We start from the raw sequence: 13,867 nt of genomic DNA, 5'->3' as shown, positions 1-13,867 counted from the left end.
GACCTAATAAGAAGAACTTTGCTCATTACGTGGAATGTTTGGAGAGTAAGAGTGTGTTGCCTAGGTCATCCAGTGTAGCCCTAGTTTATCTTGTCCTACCTTTTGGAATACATCTTTGTGTATTTGGTAAGAGATCCCTTCCAAATCCTATATAAGGGAACCTCTCCACCATTTCTAAAGCGCTGAATAGTTTGAATAGAGAGTCTATTTTCCTCAACCGCGTGTGTGAGAGTTTAAAAAGTGATATTTAAGTGTTCTTGAACTCCCTTGTGTCATCTTGAACCAAGGTTCAAGTGGTTCTATCCACCACTCATCTTGTACTAAACCATCGGTGTGCCACATCTCCTTCTTCTCTCCATTTCTTTCAATCTATTGCTTCTTTTATTTCATGTCTTTATGTTCTTATGCTCTAATGTTCACGTCCTTTTTATGCTCTTTCATTGTTCTTATATATGTCCGTTTCAATTCCTTAATGGAATCATGTTTTTTTTTGGAAGGGTACCTTCATATCTATATAACCTCTTAGATTATTTTAATGTTCAGTAAAAAAATTTCTTATCTTAATTACTAACACCATTAACTTGTAATATTGAAAACATAAGATGGGAATCTTATCCATTTGTCTATGCTAATTTCTTACAATTAGACAAGTTGTGCTCACACACAAAATGCATGAAGAAAATAAGAACATGGTAAGTTAAAAGTTAGGGACAAAATGAAATATTCAAGTATAAAACGATCAAATATACCTTCTAGATCAAATGAAACGTCAAGAAAGCTGGTATCGGAAGAGAAGACAGAGTTTGCTTCCGCTGGGTAATCTATTTCAGCTCCAATGTCTTGTCCACGGTCTCTCAAGTTTTCTAAACCTTCAATTCCCACGTTATCTTCCTTTTCCTCAGCACTAAAATTTATTCCTGATTTTGAAGCATTCCTGACAAGCATTTGTTTTTGGTCAGACTTCAAGCTGATTTCTTGATTTGTGTTATTGACCAGTGTAGGTGGAAAAATTTGACTTTTTGAGTCATCGCTACGGTTAAACCTCCTATTGTCATGATCAATGTCATTTGCGCTGATGTTTCTATTTCCATGCCTCTTCATTGAGTTTTGGGAGGATAAAAGGAAAGAAGGCTCCTCATTGTGGTGAAAGTAAGATTTCAAATTAGGCATTGATAGAAACCTTTTGAAGGATTTTGGGGTCTTTAATGTAGAATTTGCCTTTTGTTCTTTGATTCTTGAGTTTTCAACCCTAGGATACTTGGCTTCACTATTAAAACAAGTATCGTACAACTGCGAATATCTTCCAATTGATTCTTTGAGAGAAGAATTCCTCATGGGTGATCGTTGATGCTTGTTGAATGACATAGAAGAGAGACGGCTCTGAAAACCACTTGTTGAACTTTCTTCACCTTCCCCATTGACTGTGGGATCTTTGGACATGTCATGAATCAACTTCTTCATATTTTTTGTAAGTCTCTTTCCCCGAGGAATTTTGTCAAGTATGGCATCCATGGTAATGCGACGCCTTTCATTTCTTCCCTCTTCAATTAAGCGCCTCATCTTATTTCTAAGATCCTTGAAGTGACTAGTTCTCACATTGTTGGGAACCTGGGGTGAAACTGGTGACGAATTAGGATCTCTTTCACCTACTCGATCGAAATTATGCGAAGAACTACACGGTAAACAGTAATGTACGGATTCATTTGGCTTTGGCATGTTACTTTGAGTTTGTATGTTCTTTTTTTCTGCAATTAACAGATCATCTATCATTTGGTGTATGAGTTGACCTGGATCAGAATCTTTCTTTCCAGATGATGAGGTAGATACAGGAAATGAAAGAGATCTGGTTCGTCTAATATTAGCTTTCGAAGATTGTTGGCGATTAGTGTGAAATGGCAAAGGAGAACCTGGATCCTGTATATATTCCAATAGAAAGTTCTTGTTTGCGTTTATCACATCCAATGCATCAAGAAAGTCCCTGAAGTGGTGGGGTGAAGCATCAGTTGTGAGTATCTTGGCATTAAACAACTTCTCTTCCGGGCCATCTTGAATAGGAGAGCTCAAGTGTTTATGAATCTTGCTTTGCTCCAAAGTGTCACTAGAAAACAATGTACCACAAGCTACGCATTTGTCATTCTTGGCAATTGGTTTATCAGAGAAAACTGGTGATAACACATCCAGTGTGCCTTCTGCAAGATGGTTCTGAAAGGTTCTTAGAACTGGTTCAGGGCTCTCAACAGTTAGTAACAATTCACTAAGTGGGTCAACCTCCAAGTTGTGAACAGAATCAGCATGAGGTATTTGCAGTGATGTCTTTGCAGGGCAAGTTGAGCTTCTCTTGTGTCGACCTTTCCTTTTGTATATATCTTCATTGAGAAGTGACCTAAATCGGGATTTGATAGAAGAACTTTTGGATGGAGAAGGGGACTGTACCAAACATCAAATTAGATTCTACTTTTACAATATTCCCCTTATCAACACAAAAAAAAACATGTAATGCTCCAAAATGCACGATGACAAAGTCAGTATTAGAATCAGTAACACTCAACAGGGATTACGATCTACAATAAAATAAGCATTCTAAATGGAAAATATGAACCAATAATGCATGATAATAATATACTGAAACGACAAGCAACAACCCAAAAATATACTGAAAGCAACCAACGTATTCTAGTTTACTTACATTAGAAAACTCTGCACATGGTGTACAATTATCTGGCTTAGAGTTAAGTCCAGAATCATAAGAAGTTCCTGGCCTTTCAACTCCTACAAAGTGAAAGAAATTGTGGCACATAATTGTTATATAAAGTATATGATAGAATTGATAGATTTATTCTTGTGCTATACACAATATATAGCCAACTTCAAAAACAGAAACATCTAAAATAACAGAAATAAAATACTATAGACCAAGACTTATTCAAAGCTAACAACCTCCAGTATTCTAGTAACAGCAGAAGTTTTTCACATATCTAATATTATTCTCACCTTTAAACTGAATTGTCACACATATTCAGTCTACATTTGTAACCACCCCTAACTCCTTTCTCATTCGAATAAAATCTTCCAACTTAAGTGGCTTTGTCATAACAACTGCTAAATGTTGCAGTTCAACAATTTCATTCCTTGTAAGATTCCTTAGAAAATGAAAGCGTACATCAATGTGTTTGCTCCTCTCATGCATAACTAGGTTCTTTGACAACTTGATGGTAGAACTATTGTCACAGTAGATAATCGTAGGACTCGTTTGATTTCTTCCCACTGTTTCAAGTATGCGTCTAAGGCATACAACTTGACAGGAACTTGCAGCTGCTGTTATAAAGTCCGCCTTAGTTGTTGAGTGACTCACCATTGGTTGCTTCTTTGAACTCCATGAAATAGAAGCTTTACTCATCATGAAAACATAGCCTCATACGCTTTTTCTATCCTCAACGTCTGGCATAGTCACTGTCCGTATAACCAATCAAATTTTTTCCTTGATTTCTTTGATAGAGTAGACCAAATTCGCAAGTTCCTTTGAGGTAACGCATGATGTTCTTTGTTCCTTGAAAATGAAGCTCCTTTGGATATTCCATAAACCTACTAACTTGACTTACACTATACATAATGTCTGGTTCTGGCAGTTGCGTACATTAAACTCCCGACCACGTACAGAGTTTATAGAGTGTTGTATCAACTCCCTTTCCTTCTTCACCTTTGCCTAATTTGCTTCCGGAACCATTGGATTATGAGTAGAATTGGAATTTCTCATGCTAAATCTCTCTTGAAGATCTCTCACATATTTCTTTTGAGACACAAAAATACCATCAACTTGCTGTGTTGCTTCAAGACCGAGGAAAAACTTCATTTTTCCCAGGTCAGACATAGCAAATTCAGACTGCATTAATTGCTTGAACTTCATCATCAACTCATCATCATTCCCTATATAAATCAAATCATCCAGATACAAACGTACTACCATAAAGCTGTTATATGCCACTTTAGTGAATAACGTGGGTTCATATTCACATTTTACAAAAAAAAGGCAATTTACAAACGGATTATTACATACAGATTTTAATTTATATGTAATGAAACTGTTACATACGGATAGTGTCTTGGTTAAGAATTGTCTCGAGAATAAAACGATCCAAAGGCTTGAAAATTATAATTCTTCGCTTTCAAGTCCTTAAGCTTTTATTCATAAATATGATGATGTTGTGCCTCAGTGGATGTCGTTCCGGCTGATGCACCAGAAATTCCTATTTCCACAAAATCGCAAAATTCTTTGGAACGGAGAAAATTCGCCATCAACATTGGCCAATGGTCATAGTGACCATCAAACTTAGCAATTATAGGTTGTACAAAAGTATTTTCTGTCATCACCCTTTGTTAGCTAGCTGCTGCTATGCTTTATCAGGCCTATGAGAGGCTCTTGATACCACACTGTTATATAAAGTATATGATAGAATTGATAGATTTATTCTTGCGCTATACAAAATATATAGTCAACTTCAAAAACAAAAACATCTAAAATAACGGAAACATAATACTATAGACCAAGACTTATTCAAAGCTAACAACCTCCAATATTCTAGTAACAGCAGAAGGTTTTCACATATCTAATAATAAGAAGTGGAAACAGAAACATTGAGACATATCAACAAAAAATGTCAGAATAAACCAATGGTTCTATATTATTTTATTTGTCTCCGTTTTGTGGTGTCATGTGTTATAGTCTGGTAAATTTTATCTTCCACTTTATAATAGTAAATATTTGGCTTTAAAGTTGTGACTTACTTTCATCAGGTCTTCCACCACCATGCCTTCTGTTTGTAATCCTTCTCTTGACCTGTCGCCAATGATGGTACTTCATAACATGAAGAATTCCCCAAACTCGTCCTGGATGAGTATGATGGCTACTACTGCAATTTCTACTCGGCAACGCGCACTCTTTCTCACGAATTCTCTTCCCCATAGCTACCCAGGTTCAGTGTGATTATTAATTTAGGAGATCAAGTGACACACACGACATCCATGTCACACAAGAGTATCAATAATTGACCTGTTGAACAAGTTATTCTACAAGTTCAGTATTATCAACTTGTACAAACTAATGCATTGGTGAATTTTGTATAAAAGGGCTAGGCAGAAATTTAGAGAGAAAAAAAATCGTTTCAGGTGTATGAGAACAATAAGACCCCAATATTGATTTAGATTGCACTATGATGTTTAATCTTAATCAATAGGAATTACTAGTGAATAATGTAGAGTTAATATATGTTTAAAGAAAAAACATGAGTAGGGAAGAACAAACCTTATCCACAACATGCTCAAATTTTCTGTCGTGTGTCCAGAGAAATATCAAATTTCTAAGAATTATTGAGATCGAAGAATTTCTGGATCACTGAGGAAAACGAAGAGAATCAATCAGATCTACATTAGAATTTTTTTTTCCATATCATCACCATTGACCTTCGTGTGTAAATCCATAGTATTAGCAATTTCGATATGCATGCGTCTATGATCATATAGAACAACCTTACCTCAATATATCCATAACCAGGACCGAAATATTGGCTTGTGCAAATGAATGTGTATTGGTAGTGAAAAAGAAAGTGGCATGTACAATAAAAATGTTAATTCTGTAATTCTAGCTCTGACACGTGACAGATATAATAAATGGTGTAAAATTGTTCTTAGAAATTAAAAAAAAAAAAAAAAAGAAATGGTGTAAGAATTAAATATTTTGTGAATTCTGACAGACAAGAAATAGAGAGAGACTAGATAAAGACAACCAAATAAAACAACCTCTTCTTAATCTTATTTTTACTTTTTAATTTTTCAATTTGAAATTTAAAACTTCAAATTCAGTAGTGTTTTGATGATAATTTCAAATTTATCAAATAGGAACATTTTTATGAAATAAATAGATATTGGAAGATTTAAAATTAATTACTTTACTTATCTTTGATGATAATTCTTTGGTTGGAGGTAGGTTACATTTCTTTTGTATTTCAACACAATCATATTTTAGAAGGAAATAATCAGTTAACTTATAAAAGCAGTGCGATCACTAGTAAAAAAAATGGGATTTGAAAGCGCCCCATACGCATCGGTTTAACCCCACCCGAAGCGTATAAAAACGCGGTGGCAGATCTGTAAATAAAGCTACCCTATATGCCTCGGTTTCTCTAACACCCGATGTCTAAAGCCATATACGAACTCGGTTCTGAGCAGAACCGAGGCATATGTGTCTGCCAGCAGACCTGTCAGCTGACCTGCCAGCACCTGCCACGCGCTACTAACTCGGTTCTACGAGAACCAAAGCGTAAGGCTCAACATACTAACTCGGTTCTCTCCAAACCGAGGCGTAAAGCTCAACTTCGAATCCGGGTTTGGGAAGAACAGAGGCATATCTCTCTACTTCAGACCTGCCACCACCTACCATACAAGACTTGCGAGGCTACCAACTCGGTTCTGATGAGAACCGAGGTAGTAAGTATGGTTCAAACCTGAAAAAAGTTTTGCCAACCTCTGAAGTTTCAGACATTTCAGCTTCTGTTTATGCACCGGTTGGTTCTGGACCGAGGTGGTAACGGGTTTATGCCTCGGTTATGTGACTGATGACAAATTTATGAACACCGAAATACGGCGCCACAAACTTGTTTAACAATCGACAAGTGTGACCGAATCGTTTCAAGTAATAAACTCGGTAAGACCAAGTATCGTTCTCCCAAAGGACTCACGACCTAGCTTAGTTATGTGATTTGTTGATTATTTAAGACTTAAGAACAATTGATTATAGGTTTAAATGCAAAGACAGAAAATAAACATGTATGCATGAATTTGATCAATGGCTAAAACAAAATACAAACACTTCAATGGAATATATGGATGAGTATGTTGTTGGGGTTATCAATTTCATCTTATCCACTCTCATATACTTTAGGAATTCAACATTCTTTTCATCATTGTTAATGCCACTCTCTAAATCACCTTGCAAAAAGGCATATCCTTAATTACGAGTTCATACAATTCCTAGCATTCCTAGTAATTAGTTCTTAAGTGCAGGAGCTTAACGGCAACCAATATACTATTGGGAGAAATTCCTCGGATCTAGATTTCCTCATATGTTCCCGTATCGACAAAATCAATAATCATGCATTGAATGAGTTAAACAAAGCAAGCATTAAGCAAAGAGGAAAAACCCTAACTAATGATGAAAGAAAGCATAGGTCTTAAAATAAGATATAAAAACAAATTCCATATATGAGAGTTTCACAAGACTACATTGATTCCCCAACAACAATACAAGGTTTAGTTCACCATATTCATGGTGAAACTAGATGAATAATAATGAAAGAATGAAGGATAAAACCCTAGAAAGGTGAAGAGGTAGCCTGAGCATCCAAGATCCTCCTTCAAAGGGGTGGAAGAGAGAGTGTTTGCTTCGTTTCTGCCAAAGATACAAACCCTAGGACGTCCTAAAGCTTATATATTATTCTAAAATTACAGAAAATTTAGGCCCAAGCCCATAAGTGTGCCGCTCAGCGGTAAAGTGCCGCTCAGCGGTAAGTGCGTGAGTTGGTTTCTTCCCCTCAGCGGCCATTTTGCCCCTCAGCAGATCCCCCGTGAACTCCTGAGTGCCGCTTAGCGGTAAACTGCCGTTGAGCGGCAGTTGCGGCTTCTCCTTTTGCACTTTTTGGTGTCTTTTCTCATTCCACATCTCTCTCCTTCTTCACTTCTTTCACTAAATTCACCTTAAAACCTGCACAAAAACACTGAAATCAAGGATAAACCTGTCCAGCTCTCTTATTTCTAAAATATGAATAAAGGCATGATTTCAAGCTAGTTTCTAAGTGTTAAAGGTTGCTTTTAGTATCAATTTTAAGCATGAAAATAACAGTTTTTCAACTGTTATCACAACCCCAAACTTAGAACTTTGCTTGTCCTCAAGCAAACAAGATGTAACTCAATCTTCTACCAATTCATATGATGGTTCACTCATTCAAAAATCTTCTTTTCAAGATAAGTAAAGACTTCAATCAAACTTATGACCAAGAGTTCAATCAAGATGTGCACATGCTTTAGTGTTCACAAAGTCATTTAAATTCCAACAAATGCTATTTTTCATGAATGATCAATCAATTAAGCATGGATGTTCATGTGCTCATGGAATATTTCCTCACTAGGTAAAGTGTTTCACTCACACACAAGTGTATAAGAGGTAATCACTCATTCACTCTACTATCACAATGTCACATGAATCAACTTTGCCTTTCATTTAACCACAATCAAAAACATTCACAAGCATGCATCATCACAAGGACTTTTCAATGGCTTATAATGTGGCTGGGCTACAAGAAAATTTGTTTTTCTGGATCACAAAATCCTTGAGTTAAGAGAATCATAAGAACACAATTATTCTTATTTTTCCCAACTTTCTTTTGCATTGACCTTTGCTTTTCTTTTCTTTTTCTTTTTCTTTGCATATTCTTAATTCTTAGCTCTTAGCTCAATGCTTTTCCTTTTTCATGCTTTCCCAACAACCCCAAACTTGAACATTTAACAATACCACACATGATTTTCTACTTAACTCAAGGTAAAACTTTTCAACAAGGGTTTTTAATTTATGTTCAAGGCTAAGGGTTCAAAGGATAGAACACAAAGTGTTCTCTTTTTAGTGGGCTAATTTTATGAATTTGGCCAATAAAAAGGGTTACCAACAAATGACCTTGATCATATGATGCAAAACAAGCAATTGATTCAATCATAGAAAACCTGGGCAAAATCATTCATGCTTTCAAAGTGATAACATTCAATCATAACAACTCTGGAGCTCAAAACCTCACATATAAGCTCATTCACATTTGACATACACATCCTGCTTAATCTCACAATCACAATCACAACATCATGCATTTGTTCACAAAGCTTGTGAATCACCTATATAAGCATTTAATGTGCACATCTATCTCATCAATCAATCAATAATCATCATCAAGCATTACTTATCACACAATCACAGTCAATAGCAAACCATCATAACAAACCAGGTTTCCAATAGAGTACATCAACCCTAATCTAAAACAAAAATAAATAAGTTCAGAACACTTAAACCAACAAAAGCATAAGCATATGATAGCATTCATCAGTAAATGCTATCTCAGCTCCTCATCACTCTGAGCTGTCATCTGTATCTTCCTCTTCTTCCTCATCTTCATCATCTTCAACTGCATCATCATCATCAGCTTCATCTTCTTCCATCTCCCTAACTGAGGCTTCAGCTACTTCAGCTCCTCCTCCTTGCATCGGTTCCTCTGGCCAAGCTACCACATTATGGAATTCCTCCATAGTCCACCTGTGAGCTGGAGGTGTATCATACATCCTGATGGACAAATTTATGATCACCAAAATATGATGTCACAAACTTGTTGAACAATCGGCAAGTATGACCGAATCGTTTCAAGTAATAAACTCGGTAAGACCAAGTATCGTTCTTCCAAAGGACTCACGGCCTAGTTTAGTTATGTGATTCTTTGATTAGCTAAGACTTAAGGACGAAATAATTGGATTGTATTATGCAAAAGATGAAAATAAACAAGTATGCATGAGGTTTTGATCAATGGCAAAAGCAAAAGACAAGCACTTTCAATGAAATATATATATGAATATGTTGTTGGGGGTCAATTTCATCTTATCCACTCTCATATATTTTAGGAATTCGACATTCAAGTCATCATTATTAATGCCACTCTCTAAATTACCTTGTCAAGAAGGCCTATCCCCAACTACGAGTTCATACAATTCCTAGCATTCCTAGTAATTAGTTCTTTTAGCACAGGAGCTTAACGACAACCAATACAATATTGGGAGTAATTCCCCGGATCTAGACTTCCCCGTACGTTCCCGTATCGACAAAATCAATAATCATGCATTGAATGAGTTAAACAAACCAAGCTTTGAGCAAAGAGGAAAAACCCTAACTAATGATGAAAGAAAGAATAAATCTTAGATTAAGATGCAAGCACAAATTCCATATATGAGAGCTTCAAAAGATTACATTGATTCCCCAACAAACATACAAGGTTTAGTTCACTATATTCATGGTGAAACTAGATGAACAATAATGAAAGAATGAAAGATAAAACCCTAGAAAGGTGAAGAGGTAGCCTGAGCATCCAAGATCCTCCTTCAAAGGGGTGGAAGAGAAAGTGTTTGCTTCGTCCTTGCCAAAGATACAAACCCTAGGACGTCCTAAACCTTATATACTATTCTAAAATTACAGAAAATTCAGGCCCAAGCCCATAAGTGTGCCGCTCAGCGGTAAAGTACCGCTCAGCAGTAAGTGCGTGAGTAGTTTCTTCCCCTCAGCGGCCATTTTTCCCCTCAGCGGATCCACTGTGGTCTCTTGAGTGCCGCTCAACGGTAAACTGCCGCTGAGCGGTAACTTCGGCTTCTCCTTTTGCACTTTTTGATGTCTTTTCTGATTCCATCTCTCTCCTTCTTCACTTCTTTCACTAAATTCACCTTAAAACCTGCACAAAAACACTGAAATCAAGCATAAACTTGTCCAGCTCTCTTTTTTCTAAAAATATGGATAAAAGCATGATTTCAAGCTAGTTTCTAAGTGTAAAGGTTGCTTTTTGTGTCAACTTTAAGTATGAAAATAACAGTTTTTCAACTGTTATCACAACCCCAAACTTAGAACTTTGCTTGTCCTCAAGCAAACAAAATGTAACTCAATCTTCAACCAATTCATATGATGGTTCACTCATTCAAAAATCCTCTTTTTCAAGATAAGTAAAAGCTTCAATCAAACTTATGACCAAGAGTTCAATCAAGATGTGCACATGCTTTAGTGTTCACAAAATCATTTAAATTCCAACAAATGCTATTTTTCATGAATGATCAATCAATTAAGCATGGATGTTCATGTGTTCATGGAATATTTCCTCAATAGGTACAGTGTTTCACTCACACACAAGTGTTTAAGAGGTAATCACTCATTCACTCTACTATCACAATGTCACATGAATCAACTTTGCCTTTCATTTTACCACAATCAAAAACATTCACAAGCATGCATCATCACAAGGACTTTTCAATGGCTTATAATGTGGCTGGGCTAACAAGAAAATTGGATTTTCTGGATCACAAAATCCTTGAGTTAAGAGAATCATAACAACACAATTATTCTTATTCATTCACAACTTTCTTTTGCATTGAGCTTTGCTTCTTCTTTTCTTTTCTTTTCTTTCTCTTTTTCTTTTTCTTTGCATATTCTTACTTTTTAGCTCTTAGCTCAATGCTTTTCCTTTTTCCTGTTTTCCCCACAACCCCAAACTTGAACATTTATCAATACCACACAATATCTTCTACTTAACTCAAGGTAAAGATTTTCAATCAAGGGTTTTCAGTGTATGTTCAAGGCTAAGGGTTCAAAGGATAGAACACAAAGTGTTCTCTTTTAGTGGGCTAACTTTATGAATTTGGCCAATAAAAAGGGTTCCAACAAATTGCCTTGATCACATGATGCAAAACAAGCAATTAATTCAATCATAGAAAACTTGGGCAAAGTCATTCATGCTTTCAAAGTAATAGCATTCAAACATAACAACTCTGGAGCTCAAAACCTCACATATAAGCTCATTCACATTTGACATACACATCCTGCTTAATCTCAAACCACAATCATGATATCCTGCATTTGTTCACAAAGCTTGTGAATCACCTGTATAAGCATTTTAATGTGCACATCATCTCAACATCGATCAATCAATAGCATCATCAGCATTACTTATCAAACAATCACAGTTAATAGCAAACCATCATAACAGACAAAGTTTCCAATTGAGTACATCAAACCCTAGTCTAAAACAAAAGTAAATAAGTTCAGAACACTAAACCAAACAAAAGCATAAGTTCTGCTCTAGTTATGATAACATTCATCAGTAAATGCTATCTCAATCTCCTCATCAATCTGAGCTATCATCTGTGTCATCCTCTTCTTGGATCTTATAGTCTTGATTCTTTTTGCCCGATGAGGAGGCCATCCCTGCACCAAACATAATTCACAAAACCAAAAGATACATTGTTAAGCATTAGTACCACAATGAAGAAATCAGCCCCTTCAATGATGCTCTCTCCCAACCCCAAACTTAGATGCAAAACTAGTGAGCAAGTGAGTGGAAGAGAGATTTTCTCAAGAGGGAAGAGGGAAAAGATGTGGAGAACCTTTGAAAAGGTATGTGAGAGTGTTTGTGCAGAGAAGAGCCTGAAAGAATGAGCAATTGCGCAGCTTAGGGTTTAAAAATACCCTAATAGGCTCGGGTCCCGCTAAGGGGAACTAAAGCCCATTCTGCGAGAGTACCGCTCAGCAGCACTTTCGTGATGTGCTCTTCTCCTTCTTTTCTTAACCTATGTGCCTCCTAGACATGCCCCTCACTGGTTCCCTGCAATTCAATGCTTAAAATACTTATGCAAACCCTAACTAAAATAAAACAAACAAAAACAATCAATCAACTGGGTTGCCTCCCAGGTAGCGCTTGTTTAACGTCACGAGCCTGACCCAAAATCCACCAACACCCATCAATAGGTGTTTCAAACTGTCAGAGCGGCTGCAGCGGATGGGTTAGCGTGGAACAACAAACCAAGAGGGGGGGGGTGAATTGGTTCTTACTAAAAACGTGTGCCTTAAAAATTTCTACTCAATTAAACTTACTTAGCAATTAATGATAACAATTAAATAGAGTAAGGTTGAGAGAAATTTGCACAGATGATTTTATCCTGGTTCGGATCTTACCAATCCTATGTCCAATCGCTTATCTCAAAACAAGATAACAATTCACTAATCACAAAACAATTACAAACTACAATCACACAGATACAATTTGTAAGAGTTTAGAAAACACCTCTCTTGATGCCACAAGAGATGAACCAACACCTCCTTTGAATCTTCACAAAGGATGAAACACTTCCTCCGAATACTTCACGAAGGATGAAACACTTCCTCCGAATACTTCACGAAGGATGAACCAGCTATTCCTCTATCACCGTAGCAGTCTTTCACCAACTCTACAGACAGAGTTTCCTTAGCTGAGCAAGAGCACACAATTCTCAAGAGTTTCTAAGTATTTGAGCACAAGGGAAGAGTTTCTCTCTTGCTTGATTGTTGCACTTGAGAGGAAATGAGAGTCTATTTATAGACTCATCCAAAGGCTCTTCCATTTTTCGTTTTCAGCCTTTCTGACTGTGTTAATCGATTATCTTAAGTTGCTAATCGATTAACGCACCAACGGATAGTCCAACGGCTCTAAAAACGGCTAGTTTTTCAAACGGTCACCTTGCTAATCGATTAACACCCTCTGCTAATCGATTAGCGCTAATCGATTAACACCCCTTGCTAATCGATTAACACCCCTTGCTAATCGATTAACACCCCTTCCTATGTTCATACAGTTATTACAAAAGTTACAAGTCTTCAAAGATCATTCTTCATGAGTCTTGATTGTTCTTGACTTGATTTGGACATCATCAAAACTTCATCTTCATCATTTTGCTAAAAATATGGTCACTGATAACAGTTGAAAAACTGTTATTTTCATGCTTAAAATTGATACTAAAAGCAACCTTTAACACTTAGAAACTAGCTTGAAATCATGCTTTTATTCATATTTTCATAAATAAGAGAGCTAGACAGGTTTATGCTTGATTTCAGTGTTTTTGTGCAGGTTTTAAGGTGAATTTAGTGAAAGAAGTGAAGAAGGAGAGAGATGGAATCAGAAAAGACACCAAAAAGTGCAAAAGGAGAAGCCGCAACTGCCGCTGAGCAGCTTACCGCTGAGCGGCAGTTTACCGCTGAGCGGCACTCAAGAGATCA

At 36.6% G+C, this 13,867-nt stretch overlaps 1 protein-coding gene across 1 annotated transcript; it reads right to left on the bottom strand.

The window, feature by feature from the left end:
- Window positions 1-610: 610 nt before the first annotated feature.
- Window positions 611-4,960, bottom strand: LOC124822475 (uncharacterized). The gene is made up of 4 exons (XM_088096377.1): window positions 4,783-4,960; window positions 3,808-3,924; window positions 2,687-2,769; window positions 611-2,427 (listed from the first exon to the last, which is right to left on the bottom strand). Exons 1-4 carry the CDS (start codon window positions 4,958-4,960, stop codon window positions 658-660), a joined length of 2,148 nt encoding a protein of 715 aa, XP_087952503.1. The 3' UTR covers window positions 611-657.
- Window positions 4,961-13,867: the final 8,907 nt, after the last annotated feature.

Source organism: Vigna umbellata, chromosome 8, assembly GCF_029865625.1.
Source record: "Vigna umbellata cultivar VRB3 chromosome 8, Vumbellata_1.0, whole genome shotgun sequence".
NCBI lineage: Eukaryota > Viridiplantae > Streptophyta > Magnoliopsida > Fabales > Fabaceae > Vigna > Vigna umbellata.
Note: the sequence above shows the minus strand (reverse complement) of the source record. Positions and strands in the feature narration are given on the sequence as shown.

Excerpts from the sequence above, each read along its gene's own strand:
- LOC124822475 (XM_088096377.1), bottom strand. The coding sequence starts at position 4,960 with ATGGGGAAGAGAATTCGTGAGAAAGAGTGCGCGTTGCCGAGTAGAAAT. Across the intron at positions 3,925-4,782 it reads TGGTGGAAGACCTGATGAAA|GGAATGATGATGAGTTGATG; the intron begins GTAAGTCACAAC and ends TGATTTATATAG. Across the intron at positions 2,428-2,686 it reads CATGTGCAGAGTTTTCTAAT|TCCCCTTCTCCATCCAAAAG; the intron begins GTAAGTAAACTA and ends TGTTTGGTACAG.